At 54.4% G+C, this 21,594-nt stretch overlaps 1 protein-coding gene across 4 annotated transcripts in view; it reads right to left on the bottom strand.

Annotated features, from left to right (window-relative positions):
* The window catches only part of EIPR1 (EARP complex and GARP complex interacting protein 1), a 121,164-nt gene that overhangs the window by 80,407 nt on the left and 19,163 nt on the right, over window positions 1–21,594 (bottom strand). For 2 of the 4 annotated variants that reach the window (XM_047068413.1, XM_047068414.1), the window contains exon 3: window positions 14,972–15,104. The exons of 1 other annotated variant lie outside the window; for it this stretch is intronic. In XM_047068413.1, coding sequence (XP_046924369.1) covers window positions 14,972–15,104 — 133 coding nt within the window. Of the gene's footprint in view, window positions 1–14,971; window positions 15,105–15,215; window positions 15,238–21,594 lie in introns of those variants that run through there. One more of the 4 variants, XM_047068416.1, reaches the window with a different exon arrangement.

Below are 21,594 nucleotides of genomic sequence, written 5' to 3'. Positions count from 1 at the left end.
GGTGCGACACTGACTCCCGCTGCGGTAACACCAGCTGCCATTCACCCGCCCGCCACGGGGTCCCAAGGCAAGCAAGTCGCCAGCTACACGGAAGATGTAAAGAATCATGATTTACCAACCCCAGGCCGCATCTTTTCCCCTTTGTTCTCCAACTCGGGCTTACGCCTCTGGTTTTTTATTTTAAAGACCCTCCTCTGGCCCGTCTCCCCTGAAATGGTACAAGCTACCGGGAAGGTTTTTTCTCCTTTCACAGTACTTGCAGCTTTTCGTAAGACTGTCTTGGCGTGACCTTATGTCTGGTGAGTCATAGGACCACAGAATGACAAGAACGACACGCACAGGCACAGCAGCAGGGCTCTCCCTCGGGCCCGGGCATCCCCTCCGGATCCAGGGTCATCTTCTGAAAACACAGCCTGGTCTGAGACCCGCCCTGACTCTGGGGCCTGCACGTCTCACCCCACCCTGCCCTTTGAGTGGCTGCTCCCCCCCAGCCCCCCTCCGGCTGAGGGAGGAGGACACCAGCCTTGGCCTGGGAAGTCCCGCTCTCTCCAGGTACAGAGCACGGGTGTGGTCACCGCCCCAGCCCAGCTGTCCAACTGCTGCTGGCACAGTGCCTGCACCTGGGCTGCCCTGGCCGCATGCCACCCACCGCCACCTCGCGCCTGAGCAGCGTGTTTTTGTCCCGGAGCCCCGGGCACGTGCCCGGGGACCTCCATCAAAGCAGGCTGCGTGGGACAGAGGAGCTAACCCTCCTGGGCACAGATTTCAGCCAGGCCTCCGCGTGCTACACCCATGGCCACACCTCCTACCGAACTGTCCCCAGGCCGAATCCCCTGCCGGGTCCCTCCTGACCACACCTGTCCAATCCCACTCCAGTCTCAGTAGTGAGCAAGTGAAATGCCTCAGCCCAACAGGCGGCGGGCCTCCAAGGTCTGGCCTTTACTCAAACACACAAAAGCGAAGCTCGTGCCCCTTTCAAGGAACCGCGTCGTGAAATGACAGGAACGCAGTAAGGGCCGGACAGGTTACCCAACACTGGGTCTGAGAACCGAATCCAGATGAAACCCTCTCCCGAAACCTCCTGTGTAAGTAAATGGATCGATCAAATAATCCACAGCTGTTACAGGCTGAGTTGGGTCCCGCAAAATTCACATGGTGCAGCCCTGACCCCGGTGTCTGAGAACGTGACGTATTTGGAGACACGGCCTTGAAGTTAAGTGAGGTCATCTGGGTGGGCTCTAACCCAGCGGAAGGGAAGACACAGACACAGACACACAGGGGACGACCACGTGAGGACACAGGGAGCAGGAGGCCGGTCTATCCCGTGACCCAAGGAGACTGAGACACGGCCAGACGCCTTCAGACAGGAATGATCTAGAGGTCGGTCTGGCCTCGCCACCCGTGGCCGCTAACCGCTCCCTCTCTGCCACAGGGAGAAGGTGAGAAGGAGGGCGGAGAGCAGACCACCAGCCTGTGGAAGAACAAAGCAGATCGCATATCTGGGGTGGCGGCAGGAATGTGGCACAGTATTTTTTACAGTCTTACTGGAAAAATGAATTCAAACTGAGCTTTGTCTAAGCACCCCCTCGCGGTTTGGAACCCGGAGGAAGGACATAAACGAAGCGTGCTGATAAATGACGGGGCATTAAGCTGCGAGGAGGTGTCCAGCGGGCTGCTCTGGGGATCGAGTCTTATTTAACATCTTCATTAGCGATCTGGAAGGAGCAGTAAACAGCACATTAATTAAATTTCCAGATGATGCTAAATTTGGAGGTGCTACAGAAAGTCAATGAGGGCAGAGATACGATGCAGATGGGACCCAAAGAGGTTAGTCAGGAGTGTAAGACACAGTTCAGCACAGGATCTCAAAAAAAAAGAAGCTAATTAAAACACGCCCTGTATTCTGGAATCCTGCCTCATTTCTAGAAGATGACTGCGTGAGAACAATGAAGGCATCCCGTGCTGTCCGGACCCTCAGCATTCAAGCCCTCACTGTCCAGGACCAGACATCTAAGGGACTCAACCATGCTCAGAGGACCCTGACAGTCCGAATGTCCTGACCTGCTGTTCAAAACTCATAAGCCAAAACAGATTCTGGTAACAGAGTCAGTCACCTGAATCCCCAAGAGCGCGTCCAAAGTCAGACTGCACCGATAAACCTGTCCGAGTGTATGGCAGCCCCAATCTGGAAGGACAGGACGTCCTGCTTACAGTCAGGGACCCCGTGCCGACAGGGATAATGCCAAAGAAGTGAGGATGCTGGGACCTACCCCAGCTACAAGATATCTGGGCCTATAAAATAGAACTATATTTCTGAACAGACAAAGGGACCTGTGCTTGAGATCTTTGATCTCACTGGCCTCTAAGCTCTAATATTTGTACGTCGTTACAAACATCACTCAAAAGTGGTGACCACGATATCTCTATCCTTCATGACAAAACCAAGAAGTAAACATTTTTATAACAGGGCATGTTTACACAACTCTTCCCCCAGAAACAACAACCTTAAAGCCTAATAACCTATAAGGCAGGTACTCTGGAACCAAGTTGCACAGATCCAAATCCTGGTTCCACTACTAACAGGTGCTGCTAGCCTGGCAAATCACATTAACAAATTCCTCACTGGAAGTATGCGAACAACAACAGAAGAATAAACTGGAAAAAAAAAAAAAAAGAATAAACTGGATACTCTGCTGTCCACATGTTCACTGCAGCTTGACTTCCAACAGCCCAGACGTGGAAACAGTCTGTGTCCACGGAAGGATGAACGATGGATGAACGAATAGAGACTGTGAGTGTGTGTGTGTGTGTGTGTATACCACAATGTGTATATGTACATTTATGTATATGTGTGTGTACCACAATGTGTTTATGTATATCTACATATATGTGTGTGTTTATACCACAATGTGTACATGTACACCTACGTATGTGTGTATACCACAATATGTATACGTACATCTATGTATACGTGTGTGTATCACAATGTGTATATGTGTATCTGCGTATGTGTATATACCACAATATGTATATGTATATCTACGTATGTGTATATGCCATAATGTGAATATGTACATCTACGTATATGTGTGTATGTGTGTACTTCAATGTGTATAGGTACATCTACGTATGTGTGTGTATACCACAATGTGCATACGTACATCTACATGTATGTGTGTATACCACAATGTGTATATGTACATCTACGTATGTGTGTACACCACAATGTGTATATATGTACATCTATGTATATGTGTGTGTACCACATGTGTTTATGTATATCTACATATACGTGTGTTTATACCACAATGTGTACATGTACACCTACGTATGTGTGTATACCACAATATGTATACGTACATCTATGTATATGTGTGTACCACAATGTGTATATGTGTATCTACATATGTGTGTATACCACAATACGTATATCTACATGTGTGTATATGCCATAATGTGAATATGTACATCTACGTATATGTGTATACAATATGTATATGTACATCTACGTACATGTATGTATACAATACGCGTATGTATATGTGTATGTATATATGTATCTACATACGTGTGTGTATACACAATATGTATATAGACCTCCATGTATGTGTGCATATACCAATGTGTACATGCACATCTATGTATATTTCTACATACACCACAATGTGTATATGTACATCTACGTATGTGTGTGTATAACACAATGTGTATATCTGTGTGTGTGTGTGTGTGTGTATACACATATAGTAAAGCCTTGGTTTGCGAGCATAATTCATTCTGGAAACATGTTTGTAATCCAAAGCACTTGTATATCAAAGTGAATTTCCCAATAAAAAATAGTGGAAACTCAGATGATTCGTTCCACAACCCTAAAATATTCATATAAAAATTATTACAATAGCGTAAGATTCCTCAAAATAATACAAAATACAAAGAAAAACAACCTGCACTTACCTGGAAAACCTGTGTGGCTGGTGTGAGGGAGACAAGAGAAGGGAGGGTTACTGTGAAGGACGACTTTCACCATCACTAACAGAATCACTGCTCTCTATTGGTTCAATGGAATCTTTTTCTGTGCAACTTTAACAAGGAACCTATCCAATGACACTTGCCTTTGTCTCCTTCTGAGGATTTTGCAGAAAAGTGACATTGCATTGACGATCACCCCCAATCCCGCAGAGGGAGACAGAGACAGAAAGAGAGAGAGAGAGAGAGAACCATTGGCTCAGTTGTGATCATGTGACATTCCACGTCACGTACCACTCGTACTGCAAGACACCTTTCGTTTATCGAATTAAAATGTATTAGAAATATTTGCTCGTCTTGCAGAACGTTCACAGAACAAGTTACTCGTGATCCAAAGTATCACTGAACATGTACACACACACCACATACAAGGAAATATGATTCCGCCACGTGTGACAACGTGGATGGACCCTGAGAGCATTAGACAGCAAGTGAAACGAGGCAGACGGAGAAGAGCAAACACCGTACGATCTCACTTATCGTGGAATCTTAAAAATAAAGAAACTAGCTCATGGGTACGGAGAACAGACTGGCTGCCGCAGGCAGGGAGGGGTGGGGCGCGGAGTCCGGTGAAGGCGGTCAAAAGGACCAACTCCAGTAATGAGTAAGTCAGTCCCGGGGGTGGGAGCACAGTGAGGGACTAGTTGACGACACTCTAGTGCGCACTCCCCAGCTGCTAAGAGAGTAGATCTTGGACGACCTCATCACAAGACACAAAACAAAGCGCGTGTGTCACTGGGCGTAGTGACGGTGCGAGCAGACTTACCGTGGGGACCGTGGGGATCCCTGCACAATACGTGCACCCAAGCGCACTTTAATACAGCGTTACACGTCCATCATATCCAAAAAGAAAAGCCGGGAAAACATTTTAAAGTAAACTTAAAAACTAGATAATCTACATAATGCACTCAGCCCCGGCCTGGTACCTAAACACTAAATGGTCAACGTCCTCATCACCATCGTCCTCACCGTCCTGTGCCCACATGTTTACACGGGGACGGTGAGGGTAAAAGCCAAGTAATGACCCCGCGGCCCACGTACCCCACCCGCAAGGGGGGCCGGCCTGACGCAAGTCTCTGGGCGGGGCCTCCGCTCCCTGTCCGTCTCCGCCCACGCTCCAAGCGCTCCACGCGCACTCTCCACGCTCTGTACACACAGCACTCTGCACACACACAGCACACTCTCCGCACATTCTCTGTACACACAGCACACTGCACACACACACTCTGCACACACACAGCACACTCTCCACACACTCTGCACACACACACGGCGCTCACAGCACACACTCTCCACAAGCTACATGCACAGCACGTACTGCCCACAGTTAGCACACACCCTCCAGGCACACAGCATGAACACTCTTCCCACACTCCACATACTCTCAACACATTCAGCACACGCACACCATATACCCTCAACACACACCGAGCACGCACAGCTCGCAGCACACATACCACACAGCACGCTCCATCTGCACAGCACGCACACAGCCGATACCCCCAGTACACGCGGCGCACAGGGAACGCACGCGCGCGTGCACGCACACGCGCGTGCACACATCCGGCGCACGCACTCCACTGCGAGCCCATCTGGGCTTCCGCCTCCAGCATGAAATCAGCAGCTGACACCTCGGTTAGCGCACAGCTATTCCAGCAAAGAGAGGTCCAGCGACTCTATTCTCGTCAGTCACAGAAGAACGGGAGCCCACAGAATGTTCAAGTGCTAAAATGGAACACAGAACGTCTTCATTTCAAAACACGCTTTACTTGGTACCGCGTGAAGACGAAAGACGGGTGCTCGTCCGTATGACACCTGCGTGGACGCGGGCTCTCAACGAGCCCGCCGCGGGACGAAGCCGGTCGGTCCCCAGCCCCGAGGGGCTCCCTGGAGGGGCTCCCCAGGGGCGGTCTCTTGTGACCATCCCCAACTTCTTTCCTTTCTGCTTCTCCGCACCGGGACCACGAGAACACCTCTCACCTGTCCTCACCGCGCACTTGGGAAGAAGCGCTCCACCCCGTCCGCGCACAGGACAGAGTAAGCTCTCGCCGGAGACCGACAGCCCGTGTGCAGCCCGTGTGCCGCGGAAATGACAGGATCTGGGGTTCAGGGCGCCTCCCCGGCTCCTCTCCTCAGCTGGCGCACCGCCTGACGGCGATCTCGGTGATTCCGCCCCGGCCTCTCGTGTGCCCCGCTCCTCCAGGGTCTCAGCCGTCATCTCAAAATTATGGTCTCCCACGGAGAGGCCTTAAAAGAATTCTTCTCCAAGGAAAACCTACTTCTTCCCTGAGTTTATTTTCATAAAATAGCCATTTAAACTCAAAAATGCAATTTTCTAATTCGACGCAGAGATAACTGGTAAACGGCAGCTTTAAACAGAAGCCATGGTATCCTGGTCCACGGCTTCCAGAAAGCCCTCGGCTGGAGGCTCAGGAGAGCCCCAGGAATCGACCAGTGCAGCGTCCTCGTTCCAGACAACGGGGAAGGTGACACACCTGGAACCAGGCAGGCTGAGGACACCGCCCACCAGGCTCCCCCGCGAGGAACAGAAGGAACAGAAGCCAGTCTCAGTTTACTTCTCGGGGGTGAAAATCTCAACCAAGCCCCACAGACATATGGGCCCTGTGTCGTAGAGTCCCCATCCGCGCCCAAAGGACACCGGTTCCTCTTAAAAACAAAGTGTCCTCACAGGCAATTATCCAGAGTGCCCAAACCGCGAGGGGTGTCCCAACACCCGACCCCAGAGTGGCCCACATCAGGGTGAGGACCGGCCCACTCCTCATTCCCCTTCTGCTCTCCACAGTGCCACGGCCTCAGGGCCTGCACAGAGCTCGGACTGTGCACACGTGGAAAGGATCCTGACTCGGTTTCGGAAGCACGCTAACTGAACAGGCCACGTCAGCACTGCCTCCGCGTCTGCCCCGTGGGCCACAGCTCTAGAGCCTGGTACCCGGACTCCGTCTTTCCGTCCTCAACTTTCAGCGCTACGTCTCAAGCACAACAGAAATTCAATCAATCGTTCACGATAATTTTAAAATCTGGAGTGAGAACACATGTCCACAACTGGAAACCCCTCCTAAATTGATTTGTGACCTCGGGACAAACTAGGAGCATCTAAGCCCTTCTGTGCATCGAACTCCAACTTAACAGACAGGCTGTCTGCAACAGTGGGAGGTGCCACCCGGAGCCAGAATCCAGGGCCCAAAACAAGTGACACCCAGGAAGTGATCCGTGCCACAGCCTGTTACCGTAGGGGCTGCTGACGATGCAGGGACAGCGTGGCTACAATGATTTTCATTAGTTTAAACACAGGCGCTCACAGTCCCCATACCCAATCTGTAAGTAGCAGACGTCACCAACATGCAGGAACAATGAATCCTACATAATCTCTGACTCTGGGAATTCAGACACTAGCAGAGAAGCTAAATCACACCATGGCTCCTTTCTACTACAACTCCCTAGCCACCGAAGACCCCAGATAATCTCTCAGAATGATACACTCTCATCCCATCACTGCAAGGATTCCACACGGGCATGCCGGGAAGCCTGGAATGGAAATTGCGGGGCCGGAGAAACGCCCCCCCGGTCAGTGGGGCCCAGGGCCCAATCCCCGAGCAGTCTCTGATGCGCCACCATCGGTGATGTGGGAAGCATGTAGCCTCAAGGGGGAGAAAGGACCCCAGCAGCCCCTGCGTCTCAGGAAGCCCATTGCAGAGCCAACGCCCACGGGGCGCCTGGGCTCTTCCTGGGCTGTGTCACCTGAAGGGCCGTGCCCAACACCGTCCTCATGCCGAATTCAAGCTTTCGTGCCGCGGCGCACTGGCCCTCTGAACGTGACACTGAGCCAAGTCTCCCCGTGCTCAGGCTTCCCAAAATAGAAGGGGACCAGCCTTTGCCAGAAACACTTTTCTCCCTGCGAAGAGTGCACTGACATTCGCCCTTAGAGGCGGGACAGGTGTGGCGGGAAGGTCTGCGATCTGCAGGGGCAAGGCCCAGGCACAGGGCACGGAGCCCACCCCCGGTCCACCAGGGTTGGTCAGGTGACCTCTGTAAGTCTGTTTTCTCATCTGTGACATGGGGACAGGGACAGAAGGCGCCTCTCGTCTTGCGGGGGGTTAGAAACGATCCGGGAGAGAGCTCAGCGTGGTGCTTGGCACAGAGAACGTGCCAGGCATTAGCACACAGCAGGGATCGGTCTGCACACTCTCGCCAGATCCCGAGTCAAGGCCTGAACATGAAAGAAAACTAGACGAACAGCACTAGGGCCAGAGCAAGACAGAACAACGTTAACAAGTTCCATAATGACACCATCGCAGACACTGCGATTCTCAGGGCAGTCCAGGTACATCCTGTGAGTGCCAACAGCTCCGTGGAGTCGAGGAAGGAGCAACTCTCCCCATTCTACGGATGAGGAAACAGAGGCTCAGAGACCGTAAACAGCCCCGCTGACGTGCTGACGGGGGGACCACACGCACGTAAGCTCATGAGTCACCGCTCTTGGAACCATTTCCAGCTTCTCCGCCTCCCGAAGGTGCAGCCAAGCCAAAGTGGAGACGGCATCTATTTCCAAGGGTTTACACTGACTCTTCGAGGAGGTTTCAGAGATTCTTCCAGAGGACACTGTCCTCAGCCGGACTGCTCCAGCCTCACAGCCATCCGCACCCTGTCGTGCTGGCCCCGCTGAACCGTGAGCCCGGCTGGAGGGTGGGGTGGTGGGAGGAGGGAGCTTTTGTGAGGAGGCGTTTCCAAGGGTAAGTGGGAGCTCAGGATGTGTAGGAGGGAGGGAGAACACAGGCAGGTGAAGCATGGGAAGGCAGAGGCTCGGGGGGGACACTGGGGGGACATGCCGAGATGCCCCCTCTAAAGGGCACTTGCACCTGGGTCCCCACTGCCCACTGACACAGGTCCCCCAGCACCTGGGGTCTGGCCCTGCTCCCTGCTGCATCCGGGGCCTTGAGGGCTGAGAGAGTCCCTCTGGGAGCCTGGGGTCGGGGGTCAGGGGTCAGGGATCAGTGAACTGAGCTCAGTACCGGCCCGGGTAAGAACACCCGACCACCTGGGGCACCTCAGTGAGATGCCGGCAGGGAGCCCGATTCTGCCACGTGCTTTTCGAGCAAGGTCTTCGTATCTGTGACGGTATCTAGAACACCGTCTGCAAAGTGCAGGGAAGCTTGTAAATCAGCTGAGGATGCAGCCAACTGGGACCCGGGACCCGGGGGGGGGGGGGCGGGGGGGGGGGGGGGGAGAGAACCAGAGTGACAGGAGGACGCTGGTGCCCCCTGCTGCCCAAGGAGGGGCCCTGGCGCGCGCACACGCACGCGCGCGCACAAACACACACCCCCCCCCCAGTGTAAGGGGACACACAAAAAGTACACACACTCACTGAGAAAACAAGGAAAGGAATGCAGCAAAGTCACAGTGTCTTTTTTTTTTTTTTTTAGTTCTTTGTGTTTCTTTATTTTTGAGAGAGACAGACAGACAGAGCCTGAGTGGCAGAGGATCAGGGAGAGAGGAATCCAAAGCAGGCTCCAGGCTCCGAGCTGTCAGCACAGAGCCCAGCTCGGAGCTCGGACCCACTGACCGTGAGATCGTGACCTGAGCCGAAGTCGGCTGAGCCCCCCAGGTGCCCCTGAAGTCACAGTGTCTTAAACGAGCTGCGTGCTCAGCTTCTAGGCAGCGCAGGCGCTCCTTCTCAAGGAACCTTCGAGCACGTGGGTGAGAGCGGGACTCTGAGGCAGGAGTCAGGATGCGCACGGGGCTCGTGCTCTCACGGAAGCATGTTGTCAAGTGCAGCCAGGAGGGGAAAGAGGTCAAGGGAGTACCCACAGCGCCAAAGGCAGAGCGCCATGAGGAAGATACATCCCGAGTGTTGTCCCCGTGTGACCAGGATGCCTCCAGGCCACGACAATACCGCCCCTCTGGGGTGAACGTCGAGGGGAGGACTGAAGGCGGTCCTCGTCTGCAGTGTGGCCCGCTGTCCCCCGAGGGGGCCCCACACCTACCGGCCGGGCTCTGCAGTACAACCTCCCTCCTCCCACGTGCCCTGGCTGTGCACACGTGGAAAGCTGTCCCCCATGCTGACACAACCTCCCTGTGAAACTATCAGCAACAGAAGCTGAAGTTTTGCTCCCAGAAAAACAGAGAAAGACCCAGAAGAGCTCACTGTCATGCAAGTCTGCCCCCACCACCCACACTCCGAGGACACGGCTCCCTAACTGTCCGGGGTGAGGGCCACCATCACATCGGCGGCAACCACAGCTCCCTAGCGACAGTCCGTGACAGTCCACGCCCCTCGCTTGCTCCTACACGACAAGGACGGAACCCAGCAAGGGTGGGTGTGGCGTCCGGAAGCAGAGAAGTGGGAGTATTTACATCACGTTAGCCTACAGCCAGTCCACAGTCATTTGCTTGCACAGCGTGAAGAGAATGTAACTCTAGAGGCTTCTGCCTGCAGGTGGTGGCTACTCGGGCTGTACGAGCAGAGCTGCTGTCTAGCACCGCTCCTGGGAAGGACGAGACAAGGTACGCAGAGAAGGTCCTCGTCTGCATGTTTTAAAATGAGCTGCGAGTCAATCCAATTCCGCACTTTCACTGACAAGGCCATTGTGATGTCCCAATGTGTGTGAGTGTGTGTGTGTGTGTGTGTGTGTGTGTGCACGCACACAGGAGTTCTACCACAGTGCAGACTTCCACCAATTCGAGAGGCAGTTCGCACGCTGCACCACGTGCATGTAATTTAGGCACAGTTGTTCACGACAAACACGATGCCCAGATGCTCCGGGAGAGGACACCGTGCCACGTGGGTTCCGTTTCCTGACGCCGCACACGAGCCCACTTTTGCCTGGTCCCTTCCTCCTCCACCCAGTAAGATCCACGGGGAAGAGTTTCAGGACACGAGTGAAGGGGACGCAGACAACAGCCTTAAACCGGGACAATTCTCTGCTAGAAACAGGTCCCCCCGGCCCTGGGACCCGCGCCACCTCTGCCCGTTGGCCCTCCCTCCCGCTCTCTGCCCTCAGCGGCCCCTCCACTGGCGGGAAGACTCAGGGCCTGGGGACATGGCTCGGAGGCCCGCGGTCTCTCGATTGAAAGACGCTCCCGCTGCCCAGAATGTTGCGGAGACCGACGGGAACAGAAAGAGGAACCAAGCAGGGCACGGACATGCGCATGAGGGGCAGCGAAGGGCAGGTGGGTCTCTGCGGTGTTGACACCCACGAGCCGGAAGACGACCACGACCGGGACACGTGGTGACACCTGCACAGAGCCCCCGACCAGCCCAGACACTAAGGGGGGGGCAGCACGATACGAGACTGGCATCGCTGGAGGTCAAAGGGCACGGTGTGGTTGCAGCCTTTAACCCAAGTCTGGGTCACCCTGGGCCTGAGCCACGCGTGACGCGCTGCGGTGCGGAAGCCTCACGACCGGTGGGGAGCTCAGAGCGGAGCCCGGCCCACGCGTGTCCACGTGCAAGCACACGCACGTGCACTCGCTCTGCAGCCTGCGCCGGGCACGAAGCCCGCAGGGCGAGCATACACCCTGACTGAGCTGTTTCGGAGGCGTCGGACGGGAGCCGTCTGGGCCTCATGCCAGGAGCGGAACGTGCGCGGACCAGCGGTGCGGATCAGGTAGGAGCCACGAAGGGCTTCGGAGCTCGAGGGGCTGGGGCTGCGCGGGGAGAAGGGGAGGGAGAGCCGGAGAGCATTCGCGGCATTTCTCGATGGCAATGAGCGTGCCCCGCAGGACCGAAACCTCGGAGACCTGCCTGTGGCAGGAGAGAGCTGAGCTCCCAGGACTGGGCCACGAACGCCACGAGAAACGGGTCTTTCTTCCCAGAGACGCTGACGGATGAGGCAAGCACGGCACAGAAGGGCTGGCCGCCAGCACGGAGCCGCGGCAGAGCAGGCCGGGCTTCCCGAGGCCCCGACCGCAAAGTGCCCCGCCCCCGCCCCCGGACAGCCGGGGCGAGGCCACCACCAACCTGGGGCTTAACCCGACAGCTGCTCACAGCCCGTCTGACGGCCAGCTCCCGTCTACACCCGGGACCTGGGACCCAGTTCTGCCAGGAAGTGGACCCGACACCCGGGGCGCGGGCCTGAGGCCCCGACGGAGAACCAGCGAGGCCGAGCCGCCTCGCGACCATGGGGACGGTGCAGGGGACGACGTGCCGTGTCCGTGGCACCTTCCTGTGCAGCGCACAAAACCACAGGAGCCCGGGGACGTAAGTGCAGGCTGCCAGAATCCTGGGGAGGAGGACAGACTGCCCTGCACAGCCTGCTAGAGGACACAGGCACACACGAGACGCTGCCAGCGGAGGCCCAGACGGGGAACGTTCTGGAAAGAGGACGGAGGGGCCTCGTCACGAGGCAGCAGAAACCCAGTGCCGCCGCGGCAGACACGGAAGCGGCATGGCGGGCTGTGCGTGCCGGAGCCCCGGGAGCGCACGGCAGCCCGGCCTGCATCTTGCTGCCGACTCTGGAAGGGGAGAGAAGGAACCGAGGCAGGGTGGCCACAGTAGCACAAAGAAAGCCCGATCGGTGGCCGCGAGCACTCGGCCCCTCCAGGAGGAGCGGTGGCTAACCTCACGAGTCTCGCCGTCAGGAAAGCGCGGCAAAGGGCTCGGGTGGGCTGCCCCACGCTCGCCACGTCCAGAGGGCAACAGGCCAGAGCACAGGGACAGGAGGGGTCCGTTCAGGAGGCTGGAGGGCGCAAGGACAGGGTGCGGGCTCCTGCCACCCCTGCGGGTCCCTGGCAGAGAAGGGACCATCTCAGGGCGGCCTGTGCACGCGGCTTGGTCTGACAGCCTGCATAACCAGCTCACCTGCCAGCTTGCACCAGACGCAGGGATGGGCTGGCGCTGGTCCCCGGCCCACGTGCCCGCGGCTCCACCAAGCAGCGAGGACAGCCGGGGCGCAGGCCCAAGAGCCTGCGGGGCAGAGACGGACGGGGCGCCGGGCCGAACCCACCCCGGACCCTCCAGTGGCGTCTGCCTTTAGGAACAGCGGTGGCCAGCGGCTGCTTTGAGCCCCCACCCTCCCGTGTGGACAAAACGTCAACAGCTGTTACCCCACACCTGTCCCAGCGCCCTGTGACGGGCAGATGGCGTCACAGCTCCACGGGCCACAGATGGAGGGGAACGTGGCTCAGGCGCTGACCCGACAGCAAATTACACCCAGAAGCCACACGCACGCCCAGAACTGACCCTGCACGGGTGCCCATGCCCCGGGCAGGGGCCGTCGTGGCCGAGGGTCTGAGGTGACAACCGTGCTCTGCCCAGGAGAGGGTCGCGGCCCCTGGGGCGGCAGGCACTGCTCACATACACCAGGGGCGCGTGACGGCCACCACAGTGGGACACGTTTTTGCAGCCGGCTGCCCACGGGCACAGGCAAGATCAACGCCCTGCTTTGAAGGGACAGCGTAAGGTGCAGGTGCCAGGACAGCACTCCCGCGACCCTGCTGCGTCTGACGGCAGGGGCAACGGGGCTCGGGAGGTAAAATCAAGGTCAGCTGAGCTTAAGCTAATCAGAAGGGGAACCGGTCCCCTTTTGAAAGGTGGTTTGAAAGTAGCTTTTCTTGAAGAGGACCACCTCTGTTTTCACTCGCAGAAACTTCTAGCGATCTCCAACCAAGGCAGGGTGCTCCGTAAGGGGGGGTGGAGGCAGAGGCACAATACCGGGTGGCAGGGGGACAACGGACCTGCAGCCATGTGCAGGGACAGCGGGCCTTACATGGAACAGCACCGGGCCGTCACAGGGAACGCACTCTGACCGTGAACACCAAGTGCGCTGGGGCGTTGGGGCGTTTGGGCGTGGACGTAAGTACATCCGAAATGCGCTCCGGGAGGACTCCGGCTGTGACAGCCAGCTGACACGATGACTTTGGCCTGAGATACGGGAACAAGAAGGGGGCCCCAGCCCAACACTGAGGACGGGGGGAGGAGGCAAGGTCGGAGTGGGCTCTGGGCGGGTGCTCTCGGCGGAATGAGGCAAGTCGAAGCTAAGAGTAAGAGATAAAGAACGCAAGGGGCTCAGGGGGAAAAGACCTTTCAGAAAGCAACTTTTTTGCCGCAAAGGAAAGAAGCGTTAAACACAGGTGCAAGTGAAGTCACACAGAAAGACCCCTACGGAGAACCCGTGGGAACAGACAATCTAAGCAGAGGTTTCTGGAAGCGGGGCGTCCCGGGAGCCTGGCTGGTGACGGAAGAAGTCAGCCCCACACACTAACATCCGCGGCTGGGGCAGGAAGGAAGAAGGAGACAGAGTGTGGGGCACGAGACCGTGGGGCGCTCACAAGTACCCAGCACGCTGCGTGAGCGAGGGAAGCGGTCTAGAGCATACACAGCATGGAGCACCCCTTATTCTGGCTTACGGAGAAACACGGAACGTGAGCTTCTTCCCCAAAGCCGGAATCTGAACACCACTTAATGACAGTGACAGAACGGACAATGGAGACGACGCGTGGCCGGCTGGGCGTCACAGACGTCTGGATGGACACAGACGTCGAAGGTCCCAGAGACGGGAGCGGCAAACAGCAGACCGGGCGGAAGCTGGTCGAGGAGCACGGACACCCAACACGCGTGTGTGCTGTGCGTGGGGAAGGCGTCACTGAAGACGACCGTCCTGCCCTCTCCTCACCCTTGAACGGGCGTCGCACGTGGGCAACGAGGCACAAACCAGCTGCCCTTTGTGAGCAGCACAGTGAGGAGCACACCGACCTCTGCCCCTCGAGGACCCCCCGCACGTCCCTGCCCAGCCCCGAGGGGTCACAGTGCCGGGACGAGCCGGGATTCCGGGTCCTATTAACCGCGGCAAGCATCCACCTGCAGAAACACAACTTCTCTGTGAGCGCAGCACCCTGACCGATCATCACATCTTGTAAACCGTGCACTGACCCCCGAGCGACGTGAGGCCCAGCTCGCGGATGCGTGGAGCCACCGGAGAATACTCACGTTTATTGTAGCAGGTGGCCAGCACACCTTTGTCCGCAGGACTGGCACTGATGTGCCAGATCTCACCCACTTGATGGAGGAGGACATTCTTACTGATAATGTTATTTTCGTCATCAAAATCGATGATGTGGATCTGCAGGTACAATAAAGGAGCACATCAGCACCTCCCCTGTCCCTTAACTGAACACAGCAGTCCCAACTAATCAAATGCAGCTTTACCCCTGCAATTCACTGCTGTTCTTACCACACTGGGAGCACACACTTCTGGGAGTCCACCTGACTGTGCTTGCTCGAAAGACGAGTCTGAAACGCCTGCAGAGGATCTTTAAGATTGCAAGCTCCGTAACACTGCCCCATCATTTCCGGTCCTAAAGACACAAGACACCTAAAGCTCTGTCCCCAAGTGGCTCAGTTGGCCAGCATCAGGCCCAGAGCTGTCAGGGGTTCCACCAATGAGCCTCGAACCCTGCACGCGGCTTAGTGGAGGGGACGGGGCACAGGGAGCCACTGCCTGGGCAGAGCTGAGATGCCCACACCCGAGGGGGCAGCCACGGGGGCGGGGGGGGGGAAGGGGTGAGATGGCGTGACACGTTCGCACACCTCACACGTCCCACAAAGGAGTCCAACAGCCGTAACAATCACACGATATATACACGAGAGTATTACATTTTAGCCACGAAAAGTTAAATCCGCTACCTCCGTGCTTTTCTGGATAAATTTTAGAGGAATAAAAGGATTTTCACGTTCACGCTTTTATCAGTACCCATGTCAATGAGAAAAATAAAACATTTGTTTGAAAAATAAATTTACATGAAGAAGATATCCATGGGTCTTCGTGAAGATTTGTGCCCAGGAGCGCTCACTGTGGCATCATCACGATGAAAAATTGTAACTCACCTGATGCCTGGCGAAAGGGAATTGTTCACATAAATTGTAGTATCTGACTGTTAACGGAATGCCGTAGAGCCATTCAGCACGCTACAAAGGACTATTTAGTGCCACGGAAAAGGGTCCGTAACATACAGTTAAGGGGAAAGAACGAACCAAGAACTGTGTGTGTGCTACGTGCCGTTTTTGTTTAAAGAGTGAGCACGCCCAAACCAGCAAAGAACCAGGAGGTGAGCAGCTTCCCCTGGGTGGGGGATAATGGCAGGTGTTCCTTTCCTTCTCTGCGGTTTGTTTGTGTGTTTAACTTCTTTTGTGTGTGATTAATATGTGTTACTTTGCAATCAGAACAAACAACGCTGTTTTTTTTTTTTTTCAACGTTTATTTATTTTTGGGACAGAGAGAGACAGAGCATGAACGGGGGAGGGGCAGAGAGAGAGGGAGACACAGAATCGGAAACAGGCTCCAGGCTCTGAGCCATCAGCCCAGAGCCCGACGCGGGGCTCGAACTCACGGACCGCGAGATCGTGACCTGGCTGAAGTCGGACGCTTAACCGACTGCGCCACCCAGGCGCCCCCAAACAACGCTGTTTTAAGAAATGTTTCCATGACATCCAAAAGCCTCCACACCCTGTCCTTGTTCCAGAGAGCCTCGCTCTGTCCTTCGTGGCTTCCAGTCGCCCTGAGGGACAGCTCCAGACTCAGAATTCAGACCCCACCACCGACACCACAAGCCAGTGGGACCCCGTGCCTCAGTTTCTCACATGCACACAGGACACAGGATCGTGGGAAACCGAAGCCACGCCCGGCTTGGCACAGTGAAGCCAGTGCCTGCTCGACCTGCCCCCTCTTCTGGGGGGGAAGAGCTGAAAAATCAGTCCTGCTTTGTTTTACGTTTAAAACTACTTTCAGTAAGTTTCTCCTGCACTCAGCACAGTGCAGTTTTCATGGTGGGCTCAAAATTTACAGATTACATGTGTGTTAGATGTGGGGCCACTATGATGTGTCACTTTTTTAATTTTTTTTTTTAATGTTTATTTTTGAGAGAGAGGGAGACAGAGCATAAGCAGGGGAGGGGCAGAGAGAGAGGGAGACACAGAATCTGAAGCAGGCTCCAGGCTCCCAGCCGTCAGCACAGAGTCGGATGCGGGGCTCGAATCCACAAACCGCGAGATCAGGACCTTAACCAAAGTCAGACGCTTAACTGACTGAGCCACCCGGGCGCCCCAATGTGCCACTTCTTTTAAAAGCGAAGGTTTATTGTACTTTCTCCTTTCCACATGCGAGGGAATTTTACCTATAAACATCTTCTCCCTCCGTGGATATGTTACACATTTAAAAAGCTATTGATACTTATTAAATAATTAAGTCATTACTGAGAAAAATCTCGGGCAGCACTTAGTAAAGTTGAACACGTATGTGGCCTACGACCCGGTAGCCTACGGCTCGGTCTGCGCCCCACAGACACCCAGACAAAAGACACCCACCAGAGTGCCCACCGCGGCCTCACTCACGAGAGCCAACAACGGGACACAGCCCAGATGTCCGTGCCCAGAAGGGGGCACGGAAGTGGTGGCGTATCCACAAAAGGGGCTGTGGGCACTGGAGAAGATGGCGGTGGCGGTCCCGTGGGTACAGGGTGGGGGTGGGGGTGTGCCCGAGTGGCAAGAGGCATCCGGCTGTAAGGCTACACCTTACAGACGAGTCCTCTAAAGTGAGTAGAGGCACAAAATTCTGAAGGGAGAAAAGTTCATTAGTATATCCAATGACTTACTTTTTTCAGGTTTATGTATTGGTTTGAGGGAGAGAAAGCTCCAGTGGGGGAGGGGCAGAGAGAGAGGGAGGGAGACACAGAATCCGAGGCAGGCTCCAGGCTCTGAACTGTAAGCACAGAGCCCGACTCGGGGCTCGAACTCACAGACTCATAGATCATGACCTCAGCTGAAGTCGAGTGCTTAACCGACTGAGCCACCCAGTCGCCCCTGTATCTGATGACTTAAAAATTTTGAAGTAAGAATTCCGTGATGCCAACTGAGTGGTGACGACCCATACCGGCAAGGCTGTGGCAAAATCAATACATGTCGTACATCTGAAGAATTCTTTCAAAAGATGTATTACAAAATGTTAATAGGAACTATACAAATGTTGAAATTGAAATAATTTGATTTCTTGAACTCTATCTCAAAGAATAAATGAACAACAAAAATTACGGAGCATCGTGTAGCTTTAACATGATAAATGGGGTGCCTGGGGGGCCCAGTCCGTTGAGCGTCCGACTTCGGCTCCGGTCATGATCTCACAGCTCATGAGTTCGAGCCCCGCACCAGGCTCGGTGCTCACAGCTCGGAGCCTGGAGCCTGCTTTGGATTCTGTGTCTCCCTCTCTCTCTGGCCCCCCTCCCCCAGAGTTCTGTCTCTCTCTCTCAAAAATAAACATTTAAAAAAAATTTTTTTTTAGTCATGATAAAGAGCAATTATAAATACCAAAAATGTTATGAAAGCATTAAATGTTACAAGCAGAAGAGAAAATGGCATGCAATTATATAAAAGTCACATGTGAACACAGACTAAAATGCAATATACAAAATCAGGAATAATTTTTGTGTTGTTAGGGTGAACGGGAATTTTTTTTCTCCATTAACACTGAAACATGAATGAATGCATGCACCTGCACTATTTCCTGTTCTCTAATCAATCCCTCTGCCGTGCACTAAAGCGCCAGGAGCCCCTTGAAGTGACACCACCAGAGCTCTGGCTTCACAATTCCCGTTTGCTGGCTCAGCTGACCCCTCCCCCCGAAGAAAGCCCACGCATCCGCCCCACGCCGGCTCCCGGCGCCCCGTGTGCTGGCCTTCTCCCCTTCTGCCCAGCACTTGTGGCCGCCCGGCTCTCCTGCCCAGGCCACCTCACCCGCTGCTACAGGTCCTTCTCATCTGGGGAAGGGTCTTCCCTCCCGACAGCTCTCCGGAATGCTCTTTTCTCCCGGTGCGGACACGAGGCACATGCTGTCCACGGGCTCCAACGCTTGAGCAAAGTTGGCTCCGGGCTCCTTTCTGCACTTCCGGGCACACGGACGCAGAAGCGAGGAGGCACGAGCCCATCTCTCCCGATCTGACACGCCGTAATACTACAGCCCTTAACTTTCATCTTCAAGCTCGATGGTCCTAAGACCCTTCCACGTATCCTCATTTATAGTGGGTTCACAGGCAGGCCCAAAGGATACATCTTCACGGAATGTTTTAATCTGGGTATGTTCAGAAAGAACACTTGAGACATCACCCCCGTAAACAAGTAAAGTAGTAATGGCTAATACGTACAATGCACCCGGCACTGTGCTCTTTCTACAGGATCCTTAAAAGAGCCGTATATGATTATTAGCCACCATCCACAGGTGAAGAAGCCCAGGTCTTGAAGTAGTGTGTCACATCCAGTTAGAAACAGGATTCCAGACCGTGGCTCTGAACCCCCATTCTATCCAGGGTGCTTGGAGCGCCACGCCCTCCCCAGGGCTCTGCACTGCAGGTGAGCAAGGACGAGCCCCTGACGTCAGAGAAGGAGACTGACTATACCTTAAACGGTTTATTCTCAGGGCACCACCCTCTAGCCAGCTTACACTACTGGACTTAGAAAGAAACATTCTGTCGAATAGACATATGCAGTTACGGGCCAGATACGAAAAATTACGGTGAAGAAAACACTATAATTAGTGAGTGCAAAAGATTATTGGAGCACAAAAGAAAGACCGATTAATAATTGGATACGAAGGTCAGGCAGACACGTGGCTGTCTGGGGAGTAAAATGCTACTTTAAAATCTTCATGAGTTTTCAAAATGTTTTAATGGCTAATAATAAAGATCACACTCATATATTTTGAATTACCATTGTTAAATTTTTTAAAGTTGGATTTACTAGTAGGGCTAAGGGCACAGATGACTCTCTACAAAAAGTTAGGCATGAGAGTTATAAAATTTATTAAAAAGCCCATAAAGATGATGCTAATCCTCCATCACTTTCCTAGAAGATCACGGTGTCCATCTGAGCATGTGACTCCAAGCCAGGGCACTGTCTCTCCATTTCACCTCTCTGATTGAACTGAAGGTAAACAAACTCTTACAAATTTAAAAAAAAAAAAAAAAAGAAGAATTAAAAATATGGATAAAATCAGAACTAGAAAATGGAAAGCTCCCCTTAGGGAAAGTTGAGGCTCCAACGGCTTCCCCGGGGCACGTCTCCCTGCCCCTGGCCGCAGCCCTCCCCAGGGGTGAGCTGAACCACCGTGATAAAAGACTCAGCTCGCCCACCCACGGGGGACTTCACGCCACGGCCTCACGGGGACGGATCCCGGCCACGCTGTCCTCAACAGGCTGCTTGGAACGCCGCAGGGGCCAGGACCTGGATTCGGGTCTCACACCACCGGTTTTCCTCGCTCCGGGCTCGAGAAGCCCTGCAAACTCCGCTTCCTCTGCCGCAGTCCGTCTGTCTTCAGGGTGAAATACTGAATGCAAAGGGGTCCGACCAGGAGGCCCGTGTTCCAGTTATGACTCGGCCACGTCTGGCCATTTTACTCTGGGGCAAGTCACTGACTTGTTCTGGGTTCTCGCTGCAGCGTAAGTGTATTTAGGAAGCTGGATTGCTAAGAATTCTTTGTTCGGACTGAAACATCTGTGGATCCCTTAGCTAAGACTTTAAATGATTAAGTGGAAGTTGTTACCACACATGCTCCTGTGCCCATACGGCTGCCAGTTACCTGTCTGTGCTGACTCCCCTTCCTGCAGCAAAGAAGCCCCAGCACGTGAAGGTCCTCTGTCCGTGAAGCCCAAAGTATGCCTGGCAGCCCAGGAGGGAAAAAAAAAAAGACCCCACCTTCCACACCTCTTGGTGCCCAGGGAGGGCATTTCTCGTACAAGCCGTGTCTTAGTCCATTCGGGCCGCTAGAACACAGAGCACAGACTGGGTGGCTTACAAACGAGGAATGTACTTTTCACGGCTCTGGGGGCTGAAAGCCTGCGACCAGGGCACCAGCAAGGTCAGGTCCGCTGAGACCCTCTTCCTGGATCATTGAGGCCATCCTCTTGCCGTGTCCTCACGTGGCGGGCAGGGTAAGGAAGCGCTGTGGGTCAATCCCGTTGGTGATGACTCCACTGTGATAACCTGAGCACCTTCCAGAGGCCCCACCTCCTCACGCCTGGACCGTGCAGGTTAGGGTACACCCTACAAACCTGGGGGGAGACACACACTCAGCCCACAGCAACTGGACAAGGTGGACGTCCTTCGCGGCATCTGCTGCAGGGGTGGGGAAACAGCTAGAACCTAACAGCTCACAGGAATACTACCAGCTAACTGTCTCTTTATTAGCACACTTTTACATATAAATTCAAAACTAAAAAGCCATAAAGTAGGGGCACCTGGGTGGCTCAGTCAGTTGAGCGTCCGACTTCAGCTCAGGTCATGCTCTCACAGTTCGTGAGTTCAAGCCCCGCGTCGGGCTCTGTGCTGACGGCTCGGAGCCTGGAGCCTGCTTCAGATTCTGTGCCCCCCTCTCTCTCCGCCCACCCCTGCTTGTATTCTGTCTCTCTCTGTCTTTCAAAAATGAATAAACATTAAAAAAAAATTTTTTTAATAAAAAATAAAAATACACAAAGTAGAACTCTATCTTTTAAAAAGAAATTCCGGGGGCGCCTGGGTGGCTCAGTCAGTTGAGTGTCTGACTCTTGGTTTCAATCCAGGTCACGATCTCA

The sequence above is a fragment of the Lynx rufus genome, unplaced genomic scaffold (assembly GCF_022079265.1).
Source record: "Lynx rufus isolate CCGP_SWC_20201006 ecotype Redwood Valley unplaced genomic scaffold, mLynRuf1.p SCAF_8, whole genome shotgun sequence".
NCBI lineage: Eukaryota > Metazoa > Chordata > Mammalia > Carnivora > Felidae > Lynx > Lynx rufus.
This window is presented reverse-complemented; position numbering and strand designations above follow the sequence as displayed.